This window comes from Papaver somniferum, chromosome 1, assembly GCF_003573695.1.
Source record: "Papaver somniferum cultivar HN1 chromosome 1, ASM357369v1, whole genome shotgun sequence".
Lineage (NCBI taxonomy): Eukaryota > Viridiplantae > Streptophyta > Magnoliopsida > Ranunculales > Papaveraceae > Papaver > Papaver somniferum.
Window position 1 is genome coordinate 40,372,713 of NC_039358.1, and position 25,046 is coordinate 40,397,758.

Consider the following 25,046-nt stretch of genomic DNA (forward strand, 5'->3'; position numbering starts at 1 on the left):
CCACTGTAACTGCCACTGATCAAGTCCTTGTCTCACAAAAATTAATTGCAACTTATTTCCAACATTGGTTTTACCAACATTATAATCAATTCATTTGTATACAAAATTTGATCTCATCACAGAAACAAGCAATGGAGTTCTCTAGCAAACACCGCACTATCTTCATTCTGATATTGTTCCTATCTTGCTATGATCAAATGATAACTTCACAAGCTCAAGAACGTACTCCAAACTATTTAGCTTATACATTATGTTTAGGCATGAATTACACAGCCAACAGTACATATCAAACCAATCTCAATCTCTTACTCTCATCTCTGGCAACTACATTCACAGACACCAACACTATCTCTCGGTATCGTTACCGTAACATTACAATCGGAAGAAATCCAAATACTGTTTATGGATCCTTACACTGCCGTGAAGATATTGCACCGGCTATATGTGCAGTATGTGTTCAGATTGCTGCTGAAAGGGTTACGCAAGATTCCGGGTGTCCAAGTAAAAAAACAGCCATTCTTTTCTACAACGGATTTATTTTAAGGTATTCAGATGAGAATTACTTCTCCATCTTGAATGAAGAACCATCCGTTGTCTTAGTGTTTGTGGATAATAGTATTGCAAACCAAGTCGGGTACATAGACTTAGTAACTGGACTACCGGATGATTTAGTTATTGAAGCTGTTACTAATACTTCTATTAGTCCTTCTTTATACGCTACTGGTTCAGCAAATTACAATACATCTAACCAAGTTTATGCAATGGTTCAGTGTACACCAGACTTGGCACCAACTCTCTGTAGTAAATGTCTTAGATCAGCTCTTGGGAAATTACCTTCTGGTGCCCAAGGGGCAAGTATACAACTCGAGAAGCAGTCGAGTTGCAAACCAAGGTGCACATATTTATACTTGCAAAGTTTTCAGTTTTTATGTTAGGAGATAAATTCTAACTTGTTGGCGTCTGTAGGGTATATTACCCAATGGAGAAGCAGTCGCTGTCAAAAGACTTTCTAAAAACTCAAGCCAAGGTGATCAAGAGTTTAAGAACGAAGTGTTGTTGTTAGCTAAACTTCAACATCGGAATCTTGTAAGGCTGTTAGGTTTTTGTTGGCATGGACAGGAGAAACTACTCGTGTACGAGTTAATGGATGCAAGTCTAGACCATTTCATATTCGGTATATGTGCATTGTCTTTCTGGTAAAACTGTATGCATCATTTCAGTGATTATTTATATGTTAATGAGTGGCCTAAGTTAATGATTTATTATTCGTTTCTTGAATATAATGTATGTAGATACTGTGAAACGAATGCATTTAGATTGGGAAAAACGATACAAGATTATTGGAGGAATTGCTAAAGGTCTTCTTTATCTTCATGAGGATTCTCGGCTCAGGATAATTCATCGAGATCTCAAAGCTAGCAACATATTATTAGCCGAAAATATGATTCCAAAAATTTCAGATTTTGGAATGGCTAGGCTTTTTAAGGTGGATCAAAGTCAAGCTAATACAAGCAGAGTTGCAGGAACAATGTAAGTACAAACTGAAATTCTTCAGATCATAAACAAATTCATACTTCTTTACGATGGTATAATTAACTATCAAACTTTGAAATATTATTCATTGCATTAAAATGGTTAATACAGTGGGTATATGGCTCCAGAATATATGCGACATGGACAATTTTCTGTAAAATCAGACGTTTATAGTTTCGTTGTCCTAGTTCTCGAGATTCTTAGCGGAAAAAAGATCACATGTCGTTATGTACTGGCCACAGGAGGCGCTCAAGATCTTCTGACTTATGTGAGTGCATGTTATTTTTGAGTGTAATTAGTTGTTTCTCTACCTGGAGCATTTAGAAAAAAATATTATTCAAAACAAATTGAATGACAAATATATGTTGCAGACATGGAGGCATTGGCATAAAGGAACAGCTTTAGAACTGTTAGATTCAAGTTTCAAAGATCGTTGTTCAAGAACCGAAGCAATGAAATGTATCCACATTGCCCTTTTATGTGTTCAAGACAGCATTGTTGATAGACCTACCATGTCCACGGTCATCTTAATGCTTAGCAGCAACTCCATGACTTTCCCATTACCTACACAACCTGCAAATTTTGTGCCCGACCAAGCAGTGGCAGAGGAGACATGGAAAGACAATGAGGCATCCGTTTCTGAATTGGATCCTCGTTAATTAATGCACATTGTATAAACATGGTATATCGAGTTGGTGAGGGAATTCATAAGCAGTTTGGGATGTTGAGTATGGGTTATAGATTGTAACATTTTGGATTGTATTCTCTTAAATTAAAATCTCTCAGAAATCAGGAAACTTGCCTTGGTAAACTAAAGCATGTGCGGTATCAGTTTTAGTCCAGTTACCAGTAATGCAAAACCCTCCTTGATCCCGTCAATTTCATAATCTCCCGACATTCTGCAATTTGCACACAGCCGCCAAGCGAGGCCACCATTGTACCATATCCTCTCAGTCCATATATATCCCGAGTAAACTCAACTTGTTTAAGGGCTAAGGCAGTGAATATAAGATTTTGCATTGCACTACTGCAAAGGCCTGGCACACCCCAACCAAATCTTAAAACTGATCTTTTGTGTCCACTAAACCAACTTGAACAAGTCGGATTCCTATTATAATACAGGGTTATCCTCGAAGTCATCTCTTTTAACCTCTCATATAGTGGCTGCAATACTGCTTTGTGCTCAGTTTTTAAGGAGCTTCAAGTAGACTGCAGAAAATGCTTCTTCCGTTGATCCTTCAAAAGTTAAAACACATGTGCAGCGATGATCTGTATGATTTTAATCCTTCTCAGTGAAAGAAAAAAGAACCAACCAAACCATCCATAAAGAGAAGGAACAAAATTTGAACTTATCTCCTTCCTGCGAATTGATAGAGTGAGACAAGATGGCAGATAAGAATTGACGAGAGTGAGTGAGACCACATTGTAAGAAAACCAAATAGATAAAAAAAAAAAAAAAAAAAAAATGCACCAGCCGGAAATTAGTTCTCAATCTTGTATAAGGTATCTCCAATGGGATTGGACCCAGATATTATTTCATACTCTTAGGATTTGAAAACACAATTAGCAAATAAATACATTATTGCTGGTCTCACCAGCTAAGAAAACCCAGAGTAATTTTGTGCAAGGAGCTCTAATATCAAACGCAGTGAGCTTAAGATTTAGTCCCACATAGACTAGTCCAGAGTAGAGGAATTGAAACAAGAGAATATAAAAACAGGAGCTTAAGCTGTGAAGAAGCATACCTTTCTCGGCCTTTTGGCTAAGATCAAGTGTAGTATCTGTTCTTATCAGTTTAATATCTGATATGTGAGCCATCGGCTCACACGATATTAAATTAATTTTTTTCATGGGGGAGATCCCACCACAGCAGCTTGCTGCTGGGGTTCTCACGCGTCGCCCTTGCGTTGCACTACTGCAAAGGCCTGGCGCACCCCCACCAAGTCTCAAAACTAATCTTTTGCGTAAGTATGTGGAGTTTTGGCAAACCTGTAGAAGGGCCTAGTCATAAGCTTGATAGTGGCGAGGCTGCCGTTGGCACTCGAACGTTACACATCTTACTACCTTCCTATTGTAACTAGTTCAGGTCAAGTTGCAGTTTCAAATTTGCAAGATGGTAACTGAAATTTTAAAATTCTTTGATATCCTGCCTCATTTTCATACTAGATCTTATGCTTGTTAGTAACACCTTATTACCCCCTGAATTCATTTCATGGGAAAGTTCTCATCTCAGTAGTCAGTAGGCCTGGCGCGCACCTACCAATACCAAATGATAAACTAAACTTCTGGGCATAATTAAACTAAACCGGAAACTGAAAAATTCTATGATGGCTAGCTTCATTTAACTTGACGGATTAGCTTACAATTAGGCCCACAGCAAGCTGCAGTACAATTTTGTGCTCAGCTTTTTGAAGAACTTCAGTACACTGCGGATAGGATGATTGCTTCCTTTGATCCTTCTAAAGGAAACTATGTACAACAGTCATCATATCAATTGCAAACTTCTAAAAACCAAAACAAAACAACAAACCGTCCATCAAAGGAAAGGAACAAAATTAGAACCTCGTCCTGCAAATCAGAGAGAGACCACATTGCAAAAAAGTCAAAATGAAAAAAAAAAAAAAACTTTGCTGTCTTCGAAGTTGTCTCTTCTCGATGATCCATATCAATTTTAAACCTTCTTCTCGCTGAAAAAAAAACACAATCGAACCAACCAAACCATCCATCAAAGAGAGAGTGAGACAAGATGGCACATTCACAAAAAATAATAATAATAAAAAAACAATGCACCAGCCGGGAATCGAACCCGGGTCTGTACCGTGGCAGGGTACTATTCTACCACTAGACCACTGGTGCTGAATGTTTCAAATGATCAAATATTCCAGACTATAATAAGAAAAACCAATTACAGACTTGCACCAACCTTGACAGTACAGAGACAGCTACTTGATTTGTTAAAACTTCGAGTCTATGGTGAGGAAGAGACATGAGAATACTTGGGAGGAGAATACAAAAAATGGGGAAGAATCAAAGTGAATTTGACCATATGGTGAAACAGTGGTGGAATCAAAGTCCTATAATATTAATCTCGAGTCTTTTTTTAGGTTCTGGCTATACCTCATGAATTGAACTATTCCGGTGCTGAATCATTAGGAAGGTAACCTTTCTTTCACCGTCATCTTAGAAGCAGAATGAGTATAATCTGGAAGTTTTGAAGCGCATTATTCCTTCAGTTAGCAAGTCCAGAAAATAAACCTAGACCACATTAGAGTTATGCTCAGAATGACTTGTACATTCTTCCACCTTAGAATACCATGCATGAGCTGCTGATTATAAGGGGGTACGCTTGTTTTTGGAGAGTTCAGGAACCCAACAATTTTCAAAACAAAACTTTTCATTTCCGAAGAATAAAGAATCCAAAGATGATGAAGAAAGCACAAGAGAAGTAAGGAGAGTGGTTGGAAACAATCCAGAAAGAAACATGATGAACTCGTAACTTTAAATCTCAGTTGAAGTGAAAATGATTAGTCCCACAAGGACCATAAAGCACAACCCTGCTCAAAATGCTTTCTATATAACTAGCGCTTGACTCTTCCTAATGATTCACGCAGCCGTGCGTTAAGCACAAAGCGAACTATTCTTTCGCCTTTTACTAAAGAATACCGTGTGCTTGCCGTTTATAAGCGGCATACGCCTATTTTTTGGAGGGTTTCTCTTTTCTAAGGAGGAACCCAACAATATTTCAAACAAAATTTTTAGTCTCCAGGCTTGGTCTGCAGGTTCATGCAGCACTGTGTCTCCAGGCTTGGTAAGCATTGCCGGTTCTGGTACACTGTCTAAGGTTCCTCTGCACCTAAACAAGAAAAAAGATAGAACACCTGCAGAAACACTTGAACAGCCAAAGATGTTCAAATTATGTTCAAAAAGATAGCATATTGTATGCTCATAAACTTGATCTCTTACTCTCTTTTATCTCTTAGTGGTTACCGCAAGATGCTCATATTGTGTTCAACTTGCAACTGATGAAGGGTACTTCTATATGTTGAATGAAAAACCATTTGTTGATCTTATTAGTGATGCCTCAACAAACCCAACTCCATTTTTGGACAGTAACTGGATTACTAGATTATGTAGTGACTAAAGCTGTTACCAACAGTTCTAATAGTCCTCTATTCGCTGCTGGTTCAATGTGGACCAAATCTGACACCAAGTGTCTTTCTAAATGTTGTGTTTGAATCTTTTGATACATCAAATCACCTCCACCTCATCCAACTCTGCAATTTCCAGTGAATTCAGCAAACAGTAACTTAGATGCAGAAATTACTACACTATACCCCGACAACACCAATGGCAACTTAGATACACTAAGTATACATAGAACAAACTCATTTTCAGCTGAGATTCTATTGAAAAGCCCTCCCCACAAATTCAAACACTGCAATTTATACAGTTAAGTAAATCACCAAATCAAATTCCAACTTCCGCATAAACTATTGGACTTGGCAAAAAAAAAATCTAGTAAGTCCAACCATGAGTAACTAAATAATGCATAAAATGGGCATTTTTCTAACTTCATCATGAACTAATTGTAACTAACTATTGAACCAAATTAAAATCCTTTTACAGGTTAAGGACCATCCACATTTTAAATACATGACAATAGAATCAGCTCAAGTGTTGACACAAACTCGTACCAATTTCAGCAAACTTGGTGAGGAAGAGGAAATTCTGAGAAGTATTAAAATCCTGTTTGTTGCCAACACTAAAAGAAACTCTTAACTAAAGCAGTATGTTCTCAACATCATAATGTAAAAAGACAGATACTTCGATACAAACACAATATTGGGAATCGGAGATTTCACGACTTCTCCTATTTGAAAAGATCGTTTGTTTATTAGATTTTGGTCTAAGCATTCAAAACATGACCATTAGAATCGAAAGTGTAAAAAGTGACAAACGTTAGTCCCACATTTTTCAAGCCAGAGTTAGAGATGTGAAAATGAAGCTATAAAAAGAAGTTGACGCATAACTCAAAACTCATCTTTGCGCTTGGGGCAATGACGCAGCTAATGAGGTAATAACCGAGGCGCGTCAATTGCTGGTTGAAAACTATTTCCAAACCCCCTCCTCGGCCTTAGGGCCGTCGAGAATTTCTGGAAGGGCTCCTTTTAATCAAGGGTAAAGCCCTACAATACTTTAAACTAAATTTTCCTTGCACGCTACGAGGTCCTAGTTGTGATTACACATCCAACTCCAGGTTTGAGCTGCAGTTCGGTATCTTGTCCAAATCCTTTCAGCTATTAAAGTTTGAGACAATGAAATTTTTATCCCATGTTAAATTTCTGTCTTTTATGTAAAGTTTAATCTCGTTGCTTTATTGATTAGAATTGGTCCATCTGTCTATGGGAAACACATTATTCATCGGGTAAATATCGAAAGAACCTCCATTGGGTAATCCCTTGGCAATAATGAAATTAGAAGCAGGATTGAATCTCAGAATACATACTAAGATTGATTTGGACAAACTGTGAAACTTATCAGGTAACACAAAGGGCACCTTGAGCAGCGGTAATCCCAATGCTCCACTCTAATACCTGATTCCCTGTGGGTGTTCAGGTGCATACGTAAAACTGGTAGAGGGGCAAGTACAATGAACTGGGCATGGTAGGCTAATTTTCCAAAACTTGCTCAGCTTCAGCAAGGCCAATGATGAAACAGAAAGAAAATAGAACTCCGTTTTTTCGTTATTTTTCTTCTTCTTATCATATCACAGTTGCTAGAAAGTATGAACATCAGAAATATATTGAAATCACCGGCTAAAAGCTATTATTTCCTCTATTGTTTTTCTTGTACAGCATTTGTCATAAACAAACGAAATTTGAAGGACAATGTAAATTCTATCAAAAACTAGCGAACTATGTATGGCACAGTATGAGAGAGGCTCACTAACCAGTGGTGCACTCATTGGATGTATTTAGGGATTTCCCCTTTTCTTAAGAGGGAAAGAGCGTACTCTCCAGTATCAAGCCAATCGGCGCTAACGGCAGCAAAGAGCAAACTAAACATTTAGTCCCACATAGACTAGTCCAGAGCAGAGGAATTGAAACAAGAGAATATAAAAACAGGAGCTTAAGCTGTGAAGAAGCATACCTTTCTCGGCCTTTTGGCTAAGATCAAGTGTAGTATCTGTTCTTATCAGTTTAATATCTGATATGTGAGCCATAAGTTCACATGATATTAAATTTATTTTTTTCATGGGGAGTTCCCGTCACAGCAGCTTGCTGCTGGGGTTCTCATGCGTCGCCCTTGTGTTGCACTATTGCAAAGGCCTGGCTCGCCCCCACCAAATATCATAACTAATGTTTTGCGTCTGCCAAAACCAACCCTTAGGTTTGTCTTTGGCACTCAAAAGTTACACACCTTCCTATTGTAACTAGTTTAGCTCAAGTTGCAGTTTCAAATTTGCAAGATTGTAACTGAAAATTTAAACTTCTTTGATATCCTGCCTAATTCGAACCCGGGTCTGTACCGTGGCAGGGTACTATTCTACCACTAGACCACTGGTGCTGAATGGTATAGCTTTCCCTTATTTTTCTTTCGTTATAACTGACAGAAACCAATTGTAGACTTACATTGAACATTCATGGTACAAAGACTTGATTTGCTAGAACTTTGATTCTATGGTGAGGAAAGAGATATGAGAATACCTGGGAGGAGGAGACAAACAGTGGTAGAATCAAAGTTGATTTTGATCATATGAACGGTGGTGGAATCAAGATGAATTTGATATTCATCTCGAGTCTTTTCTTTTAGTATCTAGAACTGAACTATATTCCAGTGCTGAATCAATAGGAAGGAAACCTTTCCTTCACCATCACCTCGGAAGTAAAATGAGTACATTCTAGAAACTTTGAAGCGCATTCTTCATACATTAGAGTTCTGCTCAAAATGGTCTGTACAAGCGGCATACGCCTATTAAGCACAAAGCAACTATTCCTTCTTTGGTTGGCAAGCCTAGAAATAAACCTGGACTATCTAGCAACTTCAAATCTCGGCTCAAGTGAAGAATGATTTAGTCCCACAACGATTAAAAATCACAGCTCTACTCAAAATGCTCTGTATAAAATAAGCACTCGACTCTTCCAAATAATTCACGCAGCCGTGCGGTAAGCACAAAGGGAACTATTCTTTCGCCTTTTACTAAAGAATACCGTGTGCTTGCCGCTTATAACCAGCATACGCCTATTTTTGAAGGGTTTCCTTAGAAAGGTTTCTCTTTTCTAAGGAGGAACCCAACAATATTCAACTCCAAAGTATTTAGTCTTGGTAACCTATTCAATTCAAGGAGCAATGTTCCTTGGCAATAAATATTCAAATAACAACTGCTGAAAAGATACAACCACCTGCAGAAGAGAACTAACCCAATGACTGCATTTCTTAGTTCATTGATGACGGACACAGTTGGTGAAGTTGAAAATGTTTGGTATAATTTGATGGCTGTTAATTTTCCGGTCAGAACATTTGGAAGACCTTGTATTTTCTGGAAAAAAAATGTGTCTTTAAATTCGTGTAAATTTAAGAATGCACCAGCATGACCGGACTGGTTACAGATTAGTTAACACATTCTGCACAACAGATTAAAATTCATTGTTGTCAGCATTAGCATCCACATTAACAGCGACTTATGAATGCGATGAGGCTGTTCAGGTAAATTACCCATTGATTTCTGGATATTATAGAGATAAGAGTTGAGATTTTGGGCTCTGGTAATGGCTTGCTTTGTGTAAGCACCAACTACCCTAGTGCTGTTGACGAGGATGCTATTAGTCTTTGGAATCCATCTATTAATGAGTACAGGGATTTGCCTACCTCACGAAACCATTTTTCAGGTAGTAACACTGGTTTGGCTATGACTACAAGACTGACGATTACAAGGTTATAAGAGTCGGTGGACAATTTTTTTTTAACATCATACTGGATCTGACGTCGAGGTTTATACATTGCGATCAAATTCATGGAAAGATAGTAAAATATTTTTTTTCCTACTCACAAAATACCAAACACCAGGGGTAATTGTTGAAGGAGCATTTCCTACTCACAAAATACCAAACACTAGGGGTAATTGTTGAAGGAGCACTAGTAGAAGGGCCTCGGATTTACAAGTGATGCAGGTATATATTCAACAATCATGGTCTTATTCTTCAACATTACTCAAGAGAATATTATCATCATCAACTTTGCTGGCAGCTAATGTGGGACTTTAAGAACGGTGATGATTTCTTGGCTCATTATAGTTCATTAAGATGGGAATCATAAATTTGTAGGAAAGGATTGTAGGAGCAGAGCAGCAAATTTTATAACATTGCATATAATATTATTTGGAATTTTCTTGGCCCCTAATTAGATGACCTATACCATAAATAGGTAAATAAGTGGAGTCATAAATACATAAATTAAAGTGGAGTCATAAATACATAAATTATAAATAGGTAAATAAGTGGAGTCATAAATACATAAATTAAAGTGGAGTCATAAATACATAAATTAGTGGAGTGATAGATTAGTATCATTATAAAAAATATGTAAAATTGAATAGCCATGTTTATATTCATTAGATCGGTGTTTTAAAATAATTTTCGAAAATAATGGAGAGATAAGTCATTTCTAAATTTACTAGTAAATCTTAATTAAATCATCTAATTAGTGATGGAGGTAGTATATGCTTACCAAATTCCTCAAATCTTTTCATAGAAGTAAAGACAAGGTGCAAATTCAACAAATTTGGGAATAATAATGACAGATCTCTACGAATACAGGTAAATACATTGTCCAGTTCTATTAGTGACAGGATATGATATTGCTGTTTCGATTTTATGTGCATTTGATGCCAAATTTGACACATTAAACAAATTACAATTCTGCACGGATAAAAACCAATTTACAAATAAACACTAGTGTATTGCCTAAAATCTCAAACCAAAAACAATAAAATAAAACAAGGTAAACAGCAGCTCAAGTCGGCAACATAATGTAACTGGCAGCTCAAGGTGCAGGTTATCGGCTCAAACAAAGCTGCAACTAAAGAACTAAGTTACCCATAAATAGTCCAAACTCCAAACTATATAAGAAACGAACCTTACAAACCTTACAGACAACCATTGTCAATTTGAAGTTAAAGCAGTGAATTAAGTTGTATAATTAGTGCATCAGAGATTTTCCCAAGAGACAAATCGAACATTTCTCCGTAGAGTCCGAGTCCCTGTCTATACTGTCATCACTTGCACAACTTACAACTTTTACACAATAAAATCAAATAAGAACTACATTAGGACCTTTTTTCTTAAAATCCACAAGAGTACAGTTATAAATCTTGAACTAAATGCCCTCAGATAGTGTAGCAATTGAGATACTAAAGTTCATCAGCAGTGTGAATAGTTATAAATCTTGAACTAAATGCCCTCGGATAGTGTAGCAATTGAGATAATAAAGTCATCTGTTTGTACCAATAACTGTGACACGCCAGTATTGTGCGTGGGACACTAACACAAGGCCAATAATGGCCTGTCGGTGCTCCACAGCTACCAAATATACAAAAAGATATATACTTTTACCTGTTGTCGAACACCTAATTTCCTTTTATTTTGTATCTCTACATGTTCTAAGTTTTGATACATTGTCAATAGGGGTGTCATGGTTTACTAGGAAGGGTACTGAACGCATATAAGACAAACAAGAAAGTGCTTTGTTTTGTATTAGGGTCAAGAACAACATAGTAAAATCAGCTCAAGTATTGACACAAACTCTTTAACAATTTTAACATTTTGAAAAGTTCTAAAACTCAGTTAATTCAAAAATTCAAAAGGATACCCAGAAAAAATTGTTTTGCTCTAAATCATCATATTTTAAAGACAAGTGCTTAAGACACATACCCAATTTGAGGATAAGAATTCACTATTTCAAATAAACACGGTAGTTTATCATAGATTTACTAAAACATATGACTAACAAGCCAATCAATATAAAGAGTCTACATCTGAATTCAAAATGCCCTCAGATAGTGTAAGCTAAGGTATTCATCAGAGCCTTCACACATCTCACCATAGTAGTAATAATAATAATAATAAACAAGAGGATAAAGAAGAAAAGTGATGATGATGATGGAGAAGAAGAAGAGAATGTAAAAGCTCTTAATGAAAAGCACTATAACCACTCCTCAATGTGATATTTTTTCATCATCAGAGAATAAAGCAACAGTTAAATATAAACATTCACACTTAACATGCTACAAATCCATTATCAATTTGAAATCAAAGCAATGAATTTAAGTTATTGTACAAGTGCATCAGAGATTTTCCCAAGAGACAAATCGAACATCCTCCGAAGAGTCTGAGTCCCTGTCTATTCTGTCATCACTTGCACGATTGAGTTTACAAACAAATAATGAAATCAATAAGATTTATCTGAAGATCTAATTTCATAAAATGCAGAAAAACAGTTCAAAATCTTGAACTGATAAAACAATTGCCCTCAGATCTCATAGCTATAATAGATCATTCACAGTATTATCAAAGAGATTTCATAACAAGTCTATCATCACCAACCAGAGAGGGAGGGAGAAGAAAGAGAGAGAGAGAGAGAGAGAGAGAGAGAGATGGGGATAGAATGAGAAGAGAGAAAGAAAGAAGATAAGAGAGAAAGAGAGAGAGGGGTGGTGGTGTTTCAAGGCTCATCGTGAAAGCTCAAAGCAAACTGTTCAAGAAAATATGTTTTCCATCATTGGGCAAAAAAATCAAATATGTTGTTCAAGAAAAACACAGATCTGAAATAATAGGAACTCTAGGAAAAACAATCAAATCAGAAACAAAATCAAGCTAAAGTGAAACAATTTATTGAGAAAGACGGAATAATCAGTATCCAAAACCCAAAATTTCGTACCAGAACCCTAGTGAAGAAAATAGAGGAGCAAGGGCGGAAGAGATGAGTTTATAGCGTCAAGTAAAATCCCAAATGGGAATTAGGTTTACATACATATAAAGGGATATTTTACCATGACGAAAATACCCACCACTGAATCTCGGGAAGAGATAAGACTTGAGCCCGTTGAAGATGCAAAAATTTCACGTGCCTCTAGTTTTTACATGAGCACGACCTAATCTAATGGATTTATTATTTTTAGTACTTGGATTCATGATTGATATGGGCTGATGGCCTGATACCAGTTATACCATTTCATATGAGACAGAAAGATTTTAAGCTTGGATCGGTTAGATGATATCATCCCCAGTAATATCGGTATCAGACCATATAAATCTCATAAGCTACCGTGTTTTAGGGGTGAGCAACGGATGGGTGGATGCAGAGTTGATATCACTCGCGTTCAATCCATTAAAATGACGGATTTTAGAAATACATTGTATCCGATCCATTATCCGGCGGGTTTGACATTCACGGGCGAGTGGGTGAACCGAGTGGTTGCGGGTGGATAAATGAATTTCAGCCGGAAAATTGACAACGAAATCAAAGTACAACTTTTTCATTCCCTGAAAAATTTCAGTTGCGGATATCTCAATTTTTATTGGAATTTTTCATCGATCTGTTTTTACCTTTATCGTGCTTGTGCTACAATGAGCTGCATCTATTTGTACTGCTGGCTTGTCTTGCTTAACAAATGTACAAGTAGAGCGACGTGTGCAACCACATAACACCTCACAAATACATGAGCTGAGTCATTAAACAAATTTACAAGGCGTATGGGATTATGACGTTGTTAGAGCACTGCTCGGTCGAACTCGCACGCGTTGTTATCTCAAGTTTGTTTGTCAATGTTAGTGATCAAAACTATAAGTCTTAATTTCTATTCTACTTACAGCGATGTCTCGGACTAGGATAGATTGTGTAGTTGAGCATGAGACTTCACGACGTTCATCAATTGAAGACGAAGAACTATTAAGGAGAGCTTGTGGAACTTCATCAACAAAAGGTATGTGGAGACTAAAACTCATCTATCACTTGGAAAGTCTATTTCTACTTTATCTCTTTTTTTTTAGATTTTTTTCTATATAGTGATTTGTGTTTATTTATTTTAAAAAATATAAAAGAAAAGTTATTACAAGAAACTAGATGGGAGCCTAGCAACAAGTTGGGTCCAACACCTATTTGAATAGCTAAACCAATTCTAATAAAAAAAAATACGGATTAATATTTACATCATGCCTAGTTATGTAGTGCTTCAGTCGTTTCAAAAATTCAATAGTTTCAATACCAAGTTCACCTAAGGTAGTAAAGGCTAAGGTACCAAAATTATAACTATTGGATCTATATACATCAAGGTACTTAACCTTCTTGAGTTCAACGGCCTTATCCAAGGCGAGACCCGGTATAAAAGCTTGCACACCACCCCCGGCAAAAGGGAAAACCCCAGTCACATCAAAATACATATCGCTTTCTTCCTCCCAATTATAAACCAAGATGTCTGTCGGCCTAGCATCACCACCATCATGAGAAAGAAACCTCAAAGGTACCTCAACTCTATAAGGTACATTCGCACGGTAACAAATATCCGCAAAGGTATCTCTAACAAGATCATGTTTAAACTTAAGACCAGCTTCACTAGCACAAAGTGCATGATCACCATAAACATCCATATCCATATTCCAGCAAAAACAAGACATATTAACAACAAACAAAGGAATACCAAGTTTATAACCAAGCATGCACAAAACTGACGTGACCCAATTTTCTGTCCAAGTCCATCTGCTGGAATAGCAAGAAAATAACCCTGTGCATGTGGGGGCTTGATTACACTGCCATAATGCTAAATCTCGCCTGGACATATTGAAAAGAGATGGCATTTTCTTAGTCACGTCTGCAAAGTATTGAACTGCCAAAACATGCATAAGATGGGGGGTGTAGTAGTAAGATTGCAACACTGTGATGATGTAATACCGCTAACCTGAAGGAAATTGTCAAAAGTAGTTTGATATGCTAAACCTTTAACCGAAAAGTCTGAACCATGCAGTATATTCTTCTGCAGGTGTAAGGTCTGTGAACACGATGCCAAGTAAAAATATTGCATAGTATCAAACATAGAATAGATCCCTAGGCCACCATCTCGTATAGGTAAAGAGACACTCATATGTTGTAACAAACCATAACCTGGACCATCACCAGTCGCCAAATATGTATATATATATATATATATTTTTATTTTATTTTATTTTGATTTTCCTTTTGATTTTTTTTTTCTTGATTTTTTTTCAATTTTTTTTAAGACAAGGGAAATAAAATACAAAACAAAGTGAAACAAAACAAACCATGGCCGTGGAAAAGTACTTTACCGCTTGATTCTTCACAACTTGTATTGTCTCGATATTTTAAAATCAAATAATTCTCATCTTTTAATTTTTTTTTCTCTTATATATAAGTCTTCAACATGTTTATATAATTCCGCTCCTTGTAGTGTTGCTTTACTTGGATATGAAATTTGCTTTTTTCTTGTTCCGTTGCTTGTAAACCTTGAACGTATTCAAATTTCCTTCGAACTTATGATGCTCCACTTGTTGAAGATGATGGTGTTTCTATGGACCTGTTATTGTCAAGAGAGAGAATGGTACTAACTGCAAATCGAACTACAAGAAGGAGGTTTTCATCTATAGACGTCACCCACATGATTGACAAAATTAGCACTCAAGAGATCAAAAATAGTGTTGATTTTGGTACGAAGTGGGGTAGCTCACCATTATACCCGGAATTAGCGTAAGGTGACACACACTCTAAAAAGATTTTTTAGTCAGCTACAAAGGATTTAAGGTCGGTGCCTCTCTTGATATAAATACCGGTAGTTTCCGCTAATGATTGATCAACAACTCTAATACTAAATATCTTCTTTCTCCTAATTTGCCACCAGCATGGTTAGTTGAGCCACAAACAGTAATGACTTCTCGCAAAGATTAATAACACCTAATTTTTCGTATTCTCTAGCACTTCTAAGTTCCATTATTTTGGTGAGAATTATGTATGTAAAAATAGCTAGATATATAATAGTGACTCTAAAATCTCTACAAGTTGGAGGTTTTATGCAATTTTTTTTTAATATATACTTAACCACTCCCCCACACTTAAACGTTACATTAATTGTCCTCAATGTAATTGAATCCCCCTAGTAAAGTCAAGGTGTGAAATCTTAACATATATGTAACAAGAAAAACAAAAAACAAAATAAAAAGCAAAAGAATAAGGAATATTAAACCAATGGGTTGCCTCCCATGCAACGTTTGGTTTAAAGTCGTCTGCCCGACTTAGAACTTGTAAGATTCACTCCCCATATACTAACAATCTGAAAATTTGGGGATCCACCTATAGTACATGTTTTGCAAACAATAGCTTCATACAAATATTAGCACAAGAAAACAATAGTGAAATTATCGCTAGATAGAAATTCCCCCCACACTTAGTCTTGTCTACACTTGGAAGTATATAGAGAACATAAAATTTGAGAACTTCCATGGATTCCTCTTGGCACACCTGCATGGTGTTAGAATCAAGTATTTCTAATGACGGATATATAGAAACAAAGTCATTCAAAAATACTTCCGAAGCGCATACATTCAAACCAATAAGAGGTAAAGGATAAGAATCAATATGCAAGAAGTTAGACAAACCTCGCACAATCTCTTGTATTACGAAATCCTTTTCCTCTTTGAAAAATTCAAGTGAACTACTTACCTCTTGTATATTCTGGTCATCTATCAAACCTTTCAACCATTCTTCATCATTTTCTACCTTAACTAAAGTCTTGGAATCATTAAAATCATTGGAAAGTTCAATTGGGTCTTCCACAAATTCATTCAATTTGGTTTCATACTCGAGCATCACCTCTTCAACATCTTCATTATGGAAATCGGGCCATACACTAAGAAAAGTATCTTCGGTACAAATCTTAAGATCTTCTTGTGAGTATGCAGAAGATAAACCCAAAACTCTGATACATTTTTCATTGATAAAAATCTACCTTAGATATTCCTGCAATGCCTATTCAAAGGCTTTTTCTAATTGAATGAAATTGGATCAGAGTGTTAACAATGTTAACATGCCTATTCAAAGGCTTTTTCTAATTAAATATCTTACCTATCAGAGATAAATCTCGACCAAATCTTAGAGAAGATAGTCTCAACACGATAGAACAAGTAAGATCAGAATACGCAACTACAGAGAAAATAGTTGTATATGGCTTCACGAATCCCAAATGAAGTTTTCAAGTCGTTAACCTAACACAGTTTTGGAAAAATCTATGTTAAAGGAGAATCGGCTCTAGTTTGCAACTAGGACACAAGAAAGTGCGGGGATTAGGTTTTCCAGTTGCTAGAGTTCTATCTTATATAGTCTTTCAAATCAGGGTTGCTTACCTTCATTTAGATATGGGTAACCGTACCTAAACGTGTATATTGAGTTTGCTCAATAATAGTTAACCGAAGTTAGCCACATGAATACTTTTTTCTTAACCATATTCATATAACACTTCTAGATCAAATATGATGATCAATCAATTATGAAAGATAATCAAATGAATCTAATTGTGTTTCACATAGAGTTGTTCAATCGTTCACTGTCTCGTAGAAATATATATGAACACATTGAAACAAAATCGAATTGATTCGTAATCGTACAAAGTACTTATACAGGAATCAATTCATGAACATTAAGCCATGGTTTGCAAAGATTACATTCCTTAATTCATAAATGTTTTAGTTCACGAGTATGAGAATCATACTTAACCGATTTTAGAACTTAACCACTGTGTTTTCAAACCAGGTACGCAAACAGCAACTCCGGACCTTGGCATGTCCAGCCGTTCACAAACAGGTACGCAAACATCCGTCCCAGACCCAACTTAGGTAAAACCGTTCGCGTACTAGGTACGCAAACAAGGTTCCCGGACCTTCTCAGGTAAAACCGTTCACATACTAGGTACGCAAACAAAGTTCCAGGACCTGAATTATAACAATACAATCTGCATACTAGGTATGCATACCGTGTTATATCCAGACATGGTTAATTGTTCTAAACTCCCATTTCAATCATTGAAACATTCTTAGAAGACGACAATGGATGTCTCACACAAACCATTAGCTTCAAGTAATTTTCAAGTGATCGAATGATCAATACGAAACTTTTCAAGTCGACATCAAATGATTGTCTTACACAAATCATGTAACATGTTTCAAGGCAATTTTTACATGATCATCTTTTGACTTAATATTTAGTTTCCAACAAATAAATTGTTTCCAACTAAAGTCGTTAAGAATATGATGAACATAGTTAAAGAAAAAAGCTTCCAACACATATTTCGAGAAATAGATAAGCGAGATAAACTCGGCTCAAAATATCAAATGTGTATCATATAAAAGTCTATATAGCTATACGACCTAGTCTCATTAGAATATAAAATATAATAAACTTTTGAGTGATAGATAAGTTTTAGTCTCCACATACCTTTTGTTGATGAAGTTCCTCCAAGCTCTTCTCAGTAGATCTCCGTCTTCAATTGGTGAATGCCGTGAAATCTAGAGCTCAACTACACCTTCTATCCTAATCCGAGACATAGCTATAAGTAGATTAAAAATCAAGTATACAGTTTTGATCAACTAAACTTGACAAACAAGCTTGAGATAGCAACGCTTGCGAGTCCGACCGAGCAATGCTCTAACAATATGGTGAATTAATGCTCAGAAGAAAATTAATTTAGATGCTTGGTCTCCTCAACCAACAAATGAACTGAAAATTAATTTAGATGCTTCGTTTGATTATAATACATTTAATGTTGGTATCGATTTAATTATTCGTGACTCTACAGGTCAATGCATGAGCATCAGAGGTAGATACTTCAATGGAGGAATAGACCCTGAACATGCTGAATGTTTGGCCATGAAAGAAGCAATCATATGGGCCAAAGAAAGGAGCTTGCTGAAAGTAACTTTTGAAAGTGACCGTAAAAATGTAATTAACTCTATCAAGCATGCCAGCCCTTCTGTTCACTGGATGAATGAAGGGATTGTAGATGAAATAAGGTATATACTTTCTTTTTCTTTGATTTTAGTGTGAACCATGTTAAAAGATCCGCAAACAATGTTGCGCGTGTAATTGCTAAAAAATCCAGAACTGGAGATCCTCTTTTTAGTTTGGTTGTAATACACCGGAAATGTTTATCAAGGAATTTAGGGATAATCAATCTGTCAGTTAACATCTTAAGAAATGAAATGTGTTCTTTTGCATAAAAAAAAAACATTGCAGGTGGAGACAGAATATCTAAAGCGAAAGAAACAAGTAGTGTGCAGGCGGAACCTCCAGGCTTGTTATGCAGTGGACTAGCTGCACACTAGGAGGTTAATTTTGTAAGTGGCTGCAAAGAACTTGACAGTGCAGTAACTTTTTTTTCCTACACCCGTGTGGAAATATGTAAGATATGACCGTACCTTTCGAGTGTGCTGGAATTTTTTCCTTCCTAGGGTGGAACCTGATGTTTTAGTCAGAAGACGAATCTACTAACGAAGGAATGTTTAAGTAGGAATCTAATCAAAACTTGGTACTAGAATACTTACATCTTCTTGCTCGAAAATTCTGAAGCTCGAGTTTGTAAGCACTTTAAGTTGACTACATTTCTAATTTTTTGGCTTTGACGTATGTATAATTGCTTACAAGTTCCATCAGTTAATTTAATTATGTTCCTCCATAATATTTCTAAGGTTCTTATGTCTTTAGTGATAAGCTAAACTTTTCTAGGTACTACATTTCTATAATGTTTGTACACTCATATGACAAAAGAAAGGTAACAAAATTATGAAATGTATCTTCTAATATATGGCGTACACGTAAAGTTTGATTTTCTGATCCTCTCTCTTGAGCTCTGCTCCATCATTGTGACGTCTGTAACATTCTCCAGATGCAATTTAGTGTTCTTCATTGCAAGTTCAAGCTCAAATCAATTACCTATCTTTACCTAACAATCATTGGAATCCTAAAAATTTTCACTACTATCATTACTTGCTTGCATATCTACACTAATCATTCAACTGATATTGGATTCAAACAAACCAGAAAGATAGAAAACAGACTGAATATACAACAAACCAACACCATGCACAATTCAAGTACTAAGAAGAGTTCAAATTTTTACAAGAACATTACCAGATTAATTACATCCCAAGGAGATAGAAATAAACAAGACATTAAACCTAAAGCTTCTAAAAATCCTTCTATCTCATTACAACCCCTTTGTACAACAAAAAACCAAGGCTATAACTTTGCAATCCTAGCTGCAACACAAAATCATACTATTCTTACTACTGCTTCTCTGCAAACTTCTTCCCTTTCCGTGAACCTGTTGCTTCTAAAACCCCAAAATCATTATATGCTTCACAAAATAAGTACTCCCAACACACAAAAAACAAAACACCACAAAAGATCTTACCACCAGATGTTAGACATTGAAGCCCCTTTCTCCAGGCACTTCTTGAGCGACTTCAAATACCATCAATTTCCTCATAAATTTTCACGAAGATGCTTAAGGGGATCTCAATACTCTAATTCTAAGGAAATTGATAGTATTCCATGGATAATTAATCATAATAATCATCCTCATTGTAGCTGGTATAGTTCAATTCATCAAAGATGTAGTAAGGAGCCTTACCGTCATCGCTATCTGAAGTTGTATAAGGCCACTGGAGATATTCATCCTTATTATTATCTTCACCATCACTACAAGGCACCGTCGGACCATAGAACACAAGATTTCCGTCAATATCCATCCCTCAAATTTCCTCTCCGTCAGAGTCGACATTTAGCGATTCTGACATGGTCCAAGCAAGCTTTCGGGGAGTGTGTGTATTCTCTGCAAGATAACGTTCATACACTGCATCTTCATATTCTTTCCTTTTCGTCTTCTCCTTCTCTAACTTTCTCGCCTTCTTCCTTCTCTTCAATGAATCATCACTGCTTCCTCCATCTCTTCTTCATAACAATCTTTCTTTTACTCATTTTCACTATCACTCTCTGTCATACTTCGAGTCTTCCCCCATGATGGCTTCCATTCTCCCCTTCTATGAAGTCTTCTTCTGTGTCGATGTGCATCAATAGCTTCTACCTTCCTCAACCATAGTTGGAACTCTTCATCATTCTCGATTCTCAACCTTTCATACTCCTCTTTTTCTTCCTGCTCTTTCTTCTTGGTCTTCTCCAGATATCAAACTCTTCACCCCTGCACTTGTCAAAGCTTTAATCGCAGTCTTTGCATGTCGCATGGCATCAGAATCAGGCGGTATGCCTGGATTTCCTCCTCCGGCAGAACTGGATGCAACATCAGCCATTTTTTTTAATCTATTTCTCTCTATCTTCTTTTCTTTGCTTTTTTTGGTATAATTCTGGGATTATCTCCCCACCTCTCTTAAATAATGGTGGTAGATTAGCCATAAATGGCCCTTTATGGCATTTGGTCAAGCATCTTGTCACTTGGATATTCACGTCACTTCAATGCCATGCGCAACTCTTCAGTTTTCATCATTATCCTACTAAACCCTATTCTCAAAGTCTAATTTTAGACGTTTTATTTTCTTTTAAGTCCGCTGGAATTACCTTTAAGAGAAGAGTAATCAAGCTACCTAATTTTGACGAGTTTATTTGGGTTTTATTAAAACTTTTGGTTTTATGCAGATTCAGAGCAAGAAGCACCTGTTGGGAGGCACTACTTTTAATTGGGGTATCATTACCAGTTGGATTATAGCTTATGTATTTCAGGTAATTAAACAATTTCACCCTAAGAGAAAATCCCCTTCTACCACCACCAATAAACCAAAAAATCACCACAATAATTTTCATCTTTACCACCGCCAGTTTTTATTACCCTACACAACTATGTTTATGGCATTTGGAAGGATGTGTACAACTACTCAGGTTTACTAACTATGTAATGACAAAGCTCTTAAATACTCACCAACCTTCATGCTTACGTATGTTCAAGACGTACAAAGAATAAAGTTAAGTTACTTGGTTGTATACACCCCCTGCATGGCTCTTGGTTACAAACATCACGTGATAACTAAGCCAAGGTCCCTATGAGCTACTCATAGAAAAGGTACCAGGTTATCTAATAGCCCTGCAATGAGTTATTTCTTTAAATAAAAAAATTGGAATCTTTCACAAAACTATACCATTCCAAAACTCCTCCCCTTGCTAGCCAGTTTCAACTCCTTCAGAATTCTCATTTTAAGGATCAGTTTGATTTTGATGTCACAGTAAAACTGCAACTACACATTTGTTTGATAGAACTCCATCATAAATCTTGCACTGCTACAAGAATCTTTTCTCTTCATATCATTATTTTAATATCCAGCCAGTCTCTCACCTCTGATAAAATCTTACTTCACTTCATCACTATGATAATCTATATGGAATCCTCTCTATCTCACTCCTCTTATACTCCTGAAAACCTTGGAATTCAAAACCTCACCAAGAAAATGGCAGACAAGCTGAAACTACCATCTACCCTAACTGAACCAGTCTTTATTGACAAAACTATTATTTTGGCTGAAGATGATAATAGTTGGAAATGGTGCATGGTTGGTTACATCTGCAGTGAAACTCTCATTCCTACCTCTTCAATCCGTTATTACATCTGTAATCAATGACCATTAATTAGATCAATCACCTTCTATTACTATCTTCAATGGTTTGAAAAACAAAGCTCTTATCAGACTCTTAGCTGAGAGTGATTTCAATAGGGTTAATTCTCAGAGACCTTGGTATGCTAGTGGTCATATGATGGTTCTCAAAGTTGTTCCCCCAAATGGCTGGCCAACAAATCATCAAGTCTCGTTTACTGAAGAACTGTTTTGGCTCATCCTATGCAATATCCCTAAGGAGTGTACTGAACTTGAAGATCTCCAAAATCTTACTCTCAAGCTAGGAGAATTAGTAGAAGCCCAAACACCTTACGGAAACCATCCTTTAAAGAAGAATGTTAAGATATGTGTTAGAGTTTGTGTTCAAAAAGCTCTAACAACTGGAATCCCTCTCTTTACTTCGGGAAGATATCAACCCTTTCTGATTGAATGCATATACTACAAAGTTCCTAAGTACTTATGTACTTCTTGTCGTGTGTTAGATCACAAAGATACTAATTGTCCAGCTTAGAAATCAAAACAGAAGTTAATACAAGAAGCAGCCACCTCAAGCTCAAAATATGTTCTCCCTGCTGTCTCGAAGTTAATGATGCCAAGAGATCAAGATGCTCAACTTTCTCTACCAAATTCCAATCTGGTGATTCAAGATACCATCATGTCTCCAGCTGAAGTAGTACATGAAACTCAAGTTGATGATGTTCTTGATCATGATAGTACCAAAGGTAAATATAAGGTATTAGCTCAAACTTCCGAGAATGTGACTGAAAAAGGAGTAGCTAATAATTTCTAGATGGGCCATTTGTTAATCGATCCACTACTTTGAAGATTTTTGATGTTGGGCCTGTCCAACATAGCTCTTCTCTTTTGAACAATGGGCTTCCAGTCATCTTTAAACAAGTTACAACCAAGAATGTCACAGTTGAAAATTCAAGCATCCCTTCTGAATCGCTAAATCGGGGTCCGATTTGAACCACCAACTCGTACAGAAGGTTCAAAACGGCGGCTGCTCCGAGAAACCAACCTGCTATTTCTAGAGAAGAAGTTATTTCTGCTGCTGTGGAGCATGATGCTTTGTCCAACCTTAAAAGGAAAATTAACCCAAGAGTTGATTTGAGAAAACGTACCAGAGCTAGTAACTCTACTTTAGCTAGCATTGTAGTAATCCCAAATCAATCAGATGTGTCTGAACCTGATTATTCAACTCTTTCCTCCTATTACCAAATTGGGAGATCTCCCTGCCATTAACCTCTCCAACTTTACTCTCAATACCCATTCTCTGGTTGATCCCTATGGTAGCTATAATGTGTCTGTTGATGATACTCCAAGTAACGATGGTGTTAGCAATAATTCCCTTCATGAGGCTGCTTCTCTGAATCTCGGTTCTACCCAGGAGACTAATCACATTGGTGGTTCTAATAATTCTGCTCTTGATGGTAGTTCTGCATCCACCACTCAGGTAAACTCAAATCCTTCTCCCCGTATTATTGATCCCACTAATACTTCTATAAATGCCAATCCTTTTCCTATTAATAATGTGAATGTGTTTGGATGGAATATTAGAGGATTGGGTAAGAAAACAACTAATAAGGAACTTAACTTGCTGTGTAGAAACATTAACCCTGATGTTATCTTTCTATGAGAAACCAAGATGAATAAAGACTTGGCAGCTAGAAGAATGAAAATTTTTGGATACCCTTGCACTTTTAATGTCCCAAGTATTGGTAGAAGTGGTGGTCTTGTCCTTGCTTGGAAGAAGGAAATTCAACTCAATGTTCTATCTTCTAGTTTAAGGATCATCTATGTTACTACTACTGATATTATCCACTCCAAAGTGTGTCACTTACATTTCATATATGGTGAACCTAATAGCAGTCTTAGACAAGCCTTTTGGAAGATCAATGTCAGTTACCTAAACCACATTTAGACGAACCTGTTTTCTTTATATCTGACTTTAATGCTCTGCTAGGTACTGAGGATAAAAATGGCGGCTTAGAAGTTGATGATTCTGACTTTCTCAATCTCAGAAATTTTTGTGATACCTTTGATTTGCATGATCCTGGTTTCTCTAGCCCTAGATTTACTTAGTCTAATATGCAACAAGGTCCTGATCTTATTCTTGAACGTCTTGATAGATGTCTTATTAATCCCATTGCTGAAACTTTGTTCCCTAAACTGTGTGTTAATAATTTGCCTAGAGATTCTTATGATAATTGTCCTATGCATATTGGTTTTAACTATTATGATGTTTGCATGCATATGACTTTTCATTTCATGGCTATGTGGATATAGGATCCCACTTATAGAGACATTATTGCCAACTCTTAGTCTGTTAATGTGGTGGGATCCACTGCCTATAAGCTCAAAGCAAAACTTTTAAATACACAAAAAGTTCTTCATGATTGGAACAAGTCTTCCTTTAGCAATATCCAAACTAATATTTTTACCACTAGGAAGGAACTTGCTGATACCCAAACCATAGCTCCTACAGATTGTAGAGCCATCTCTAGACTCAAAGTTAGATTGGAATATCTCAAACTGCAGCTCTCTAATATCCTTGATATTAGTAATGATCTAGGAGAAAAATATTTGGGTACCCCTACAACTTTTAAAGCCTCTAAAATCCAAACCCATATGGGTATTCTCCAGGCTATTGATGCTAGAATCTCTATCTGGCTCCATAAGCTTCTTTCCCAAGCTGCGAGAACTACTTTAATAAAGCATATTGGTCAGGCCATCCCTCTTTATCAAATGGGAGCTTTCCTTATTCCCAAATACCTTTGTAGGAAAATGAATTCTCATCTCTGTAAATTTTGGTGTGGGTGGGTGGGTGGGGGGGGGGGG

The 25,046-nt window shown here is 36.5% G+C and overlaps 1 protein-coding gene, 5 non-coding genes and 3 pseudogenes across 6 annotated transcripts; 6 read left to right on the forward strand and 3 right to left on the reverse strand.

Moving 5' to 3' along the window:
- Positions 1-260: 260 nt before the first annotated feature.
- On the forward strand, positions 261-2,192 carry LOC113290852 (cysteine-rich receptor-like protein kinase 10). Its single transcript, XM_026540460.1, has 6 exons — positions 261-892; positions 967-1,027; positions 1,120-1,174; positions 1,293-1,530; positions 1,645-1,801; positions 1,905-2,192. Exons 1-6 carry the CDS (start codon positions 261-263, stop codon positions 2,190-2,192), a joined length of 1,431 nt encoding a protein of 476 aa, XP_026396245.1.
- A 1,082-nt stretch (positions 2,193-3,274) lies between these two features.
- On the forward strand, positions 3,275-3,472 carry LOC113345330. Its single transcript, XR_003358080.1, has one exon. It is a non-coding gene; the product is annotated as a U2 spliceosomal RNA (small nuclear RNA).
- Positions 3,473-4,318: 846 nt separating this feature from the next.
- Positions 4,319-4,389, reverse strand: TRNAG-GCC. Its single transcript has one exon. It is a non-coding gene; the product is annotated as a tRNA-Gly (tRNA).
- Positions 4,390-5,141: 752 nt separating this feature from the next.
- On the forward strand, positions 5,142-5,263 carry LOC113341194. The gene has a single exon (XR_003355816.1). It is a non-coding gene; the product is annotated as a U5 spliceosomal RNA (small nuclear RNA).
- A 1,309-nt stretch (positions 5,264-6,572) lies between these two features.
- LOC113341120 lies at positions 6,573-6,707 on the forward strand (annotated as a pseudogene).
- A 972-nt stretch (positions 6,708-7,679) lies between these two features.
- LOC113340975 lies at positions 7,680-7,876 on the forward strand. The gene has a single exon (XR_003355700.1). It is a non-coding gene; the product is annotated as a U2 spliceosomal RNA (small nuclear RNA).
- Positions 7,877-8,689: 813 nt separating this feature from the next.
- LOC113341234 lies at positions 8,690-8,804 on the forward strand. The gene has a single exon (XR_003355839.1). It is a non-coding gene; the product is annotated as a U5 spliceosomal RNA (small nuclear RNA).
- Positions 8,805-10,733: 1,929 nt separating this feature from the next.
- On the reverse strand, positions 10,734-10,818 carry LOC113342188 (annotated as a pseudogene).
- Positions 10,819-11,869: 1,051 nt separating this feature from the next.
- LOC113342178 lies at positions 11,870-11,953 on the reverse strand (annotated as a pseudogene).
- Positions 11,954-25,046: the final 13,093 nt, after the last annotated feature.

Excerpts from the sequence above, each read along its gene's own strand:
- LOC113290852 (XM_026540460.1), top strand. The coding sequence starts at position 261 with ATGAATTACACAGCCAACAGTACATATCAAACCAATCTCAATCTCTTA. Across the intron at positions 893-966 it reads CAGTCGAGTTGCAAACCAAG|GGTATATTACCCAATGGAGA; the intron begins GTGCACATATTT and ends TGGCGTCTGTAG. Across the intron at positions 1,802-1,904 it reads CTCAAGATCTTCTGACTTAT|ACATGGAGGCATTGGCATAA; the intron begins GTGAGTGCATGT and ends TATATGTTGCAG.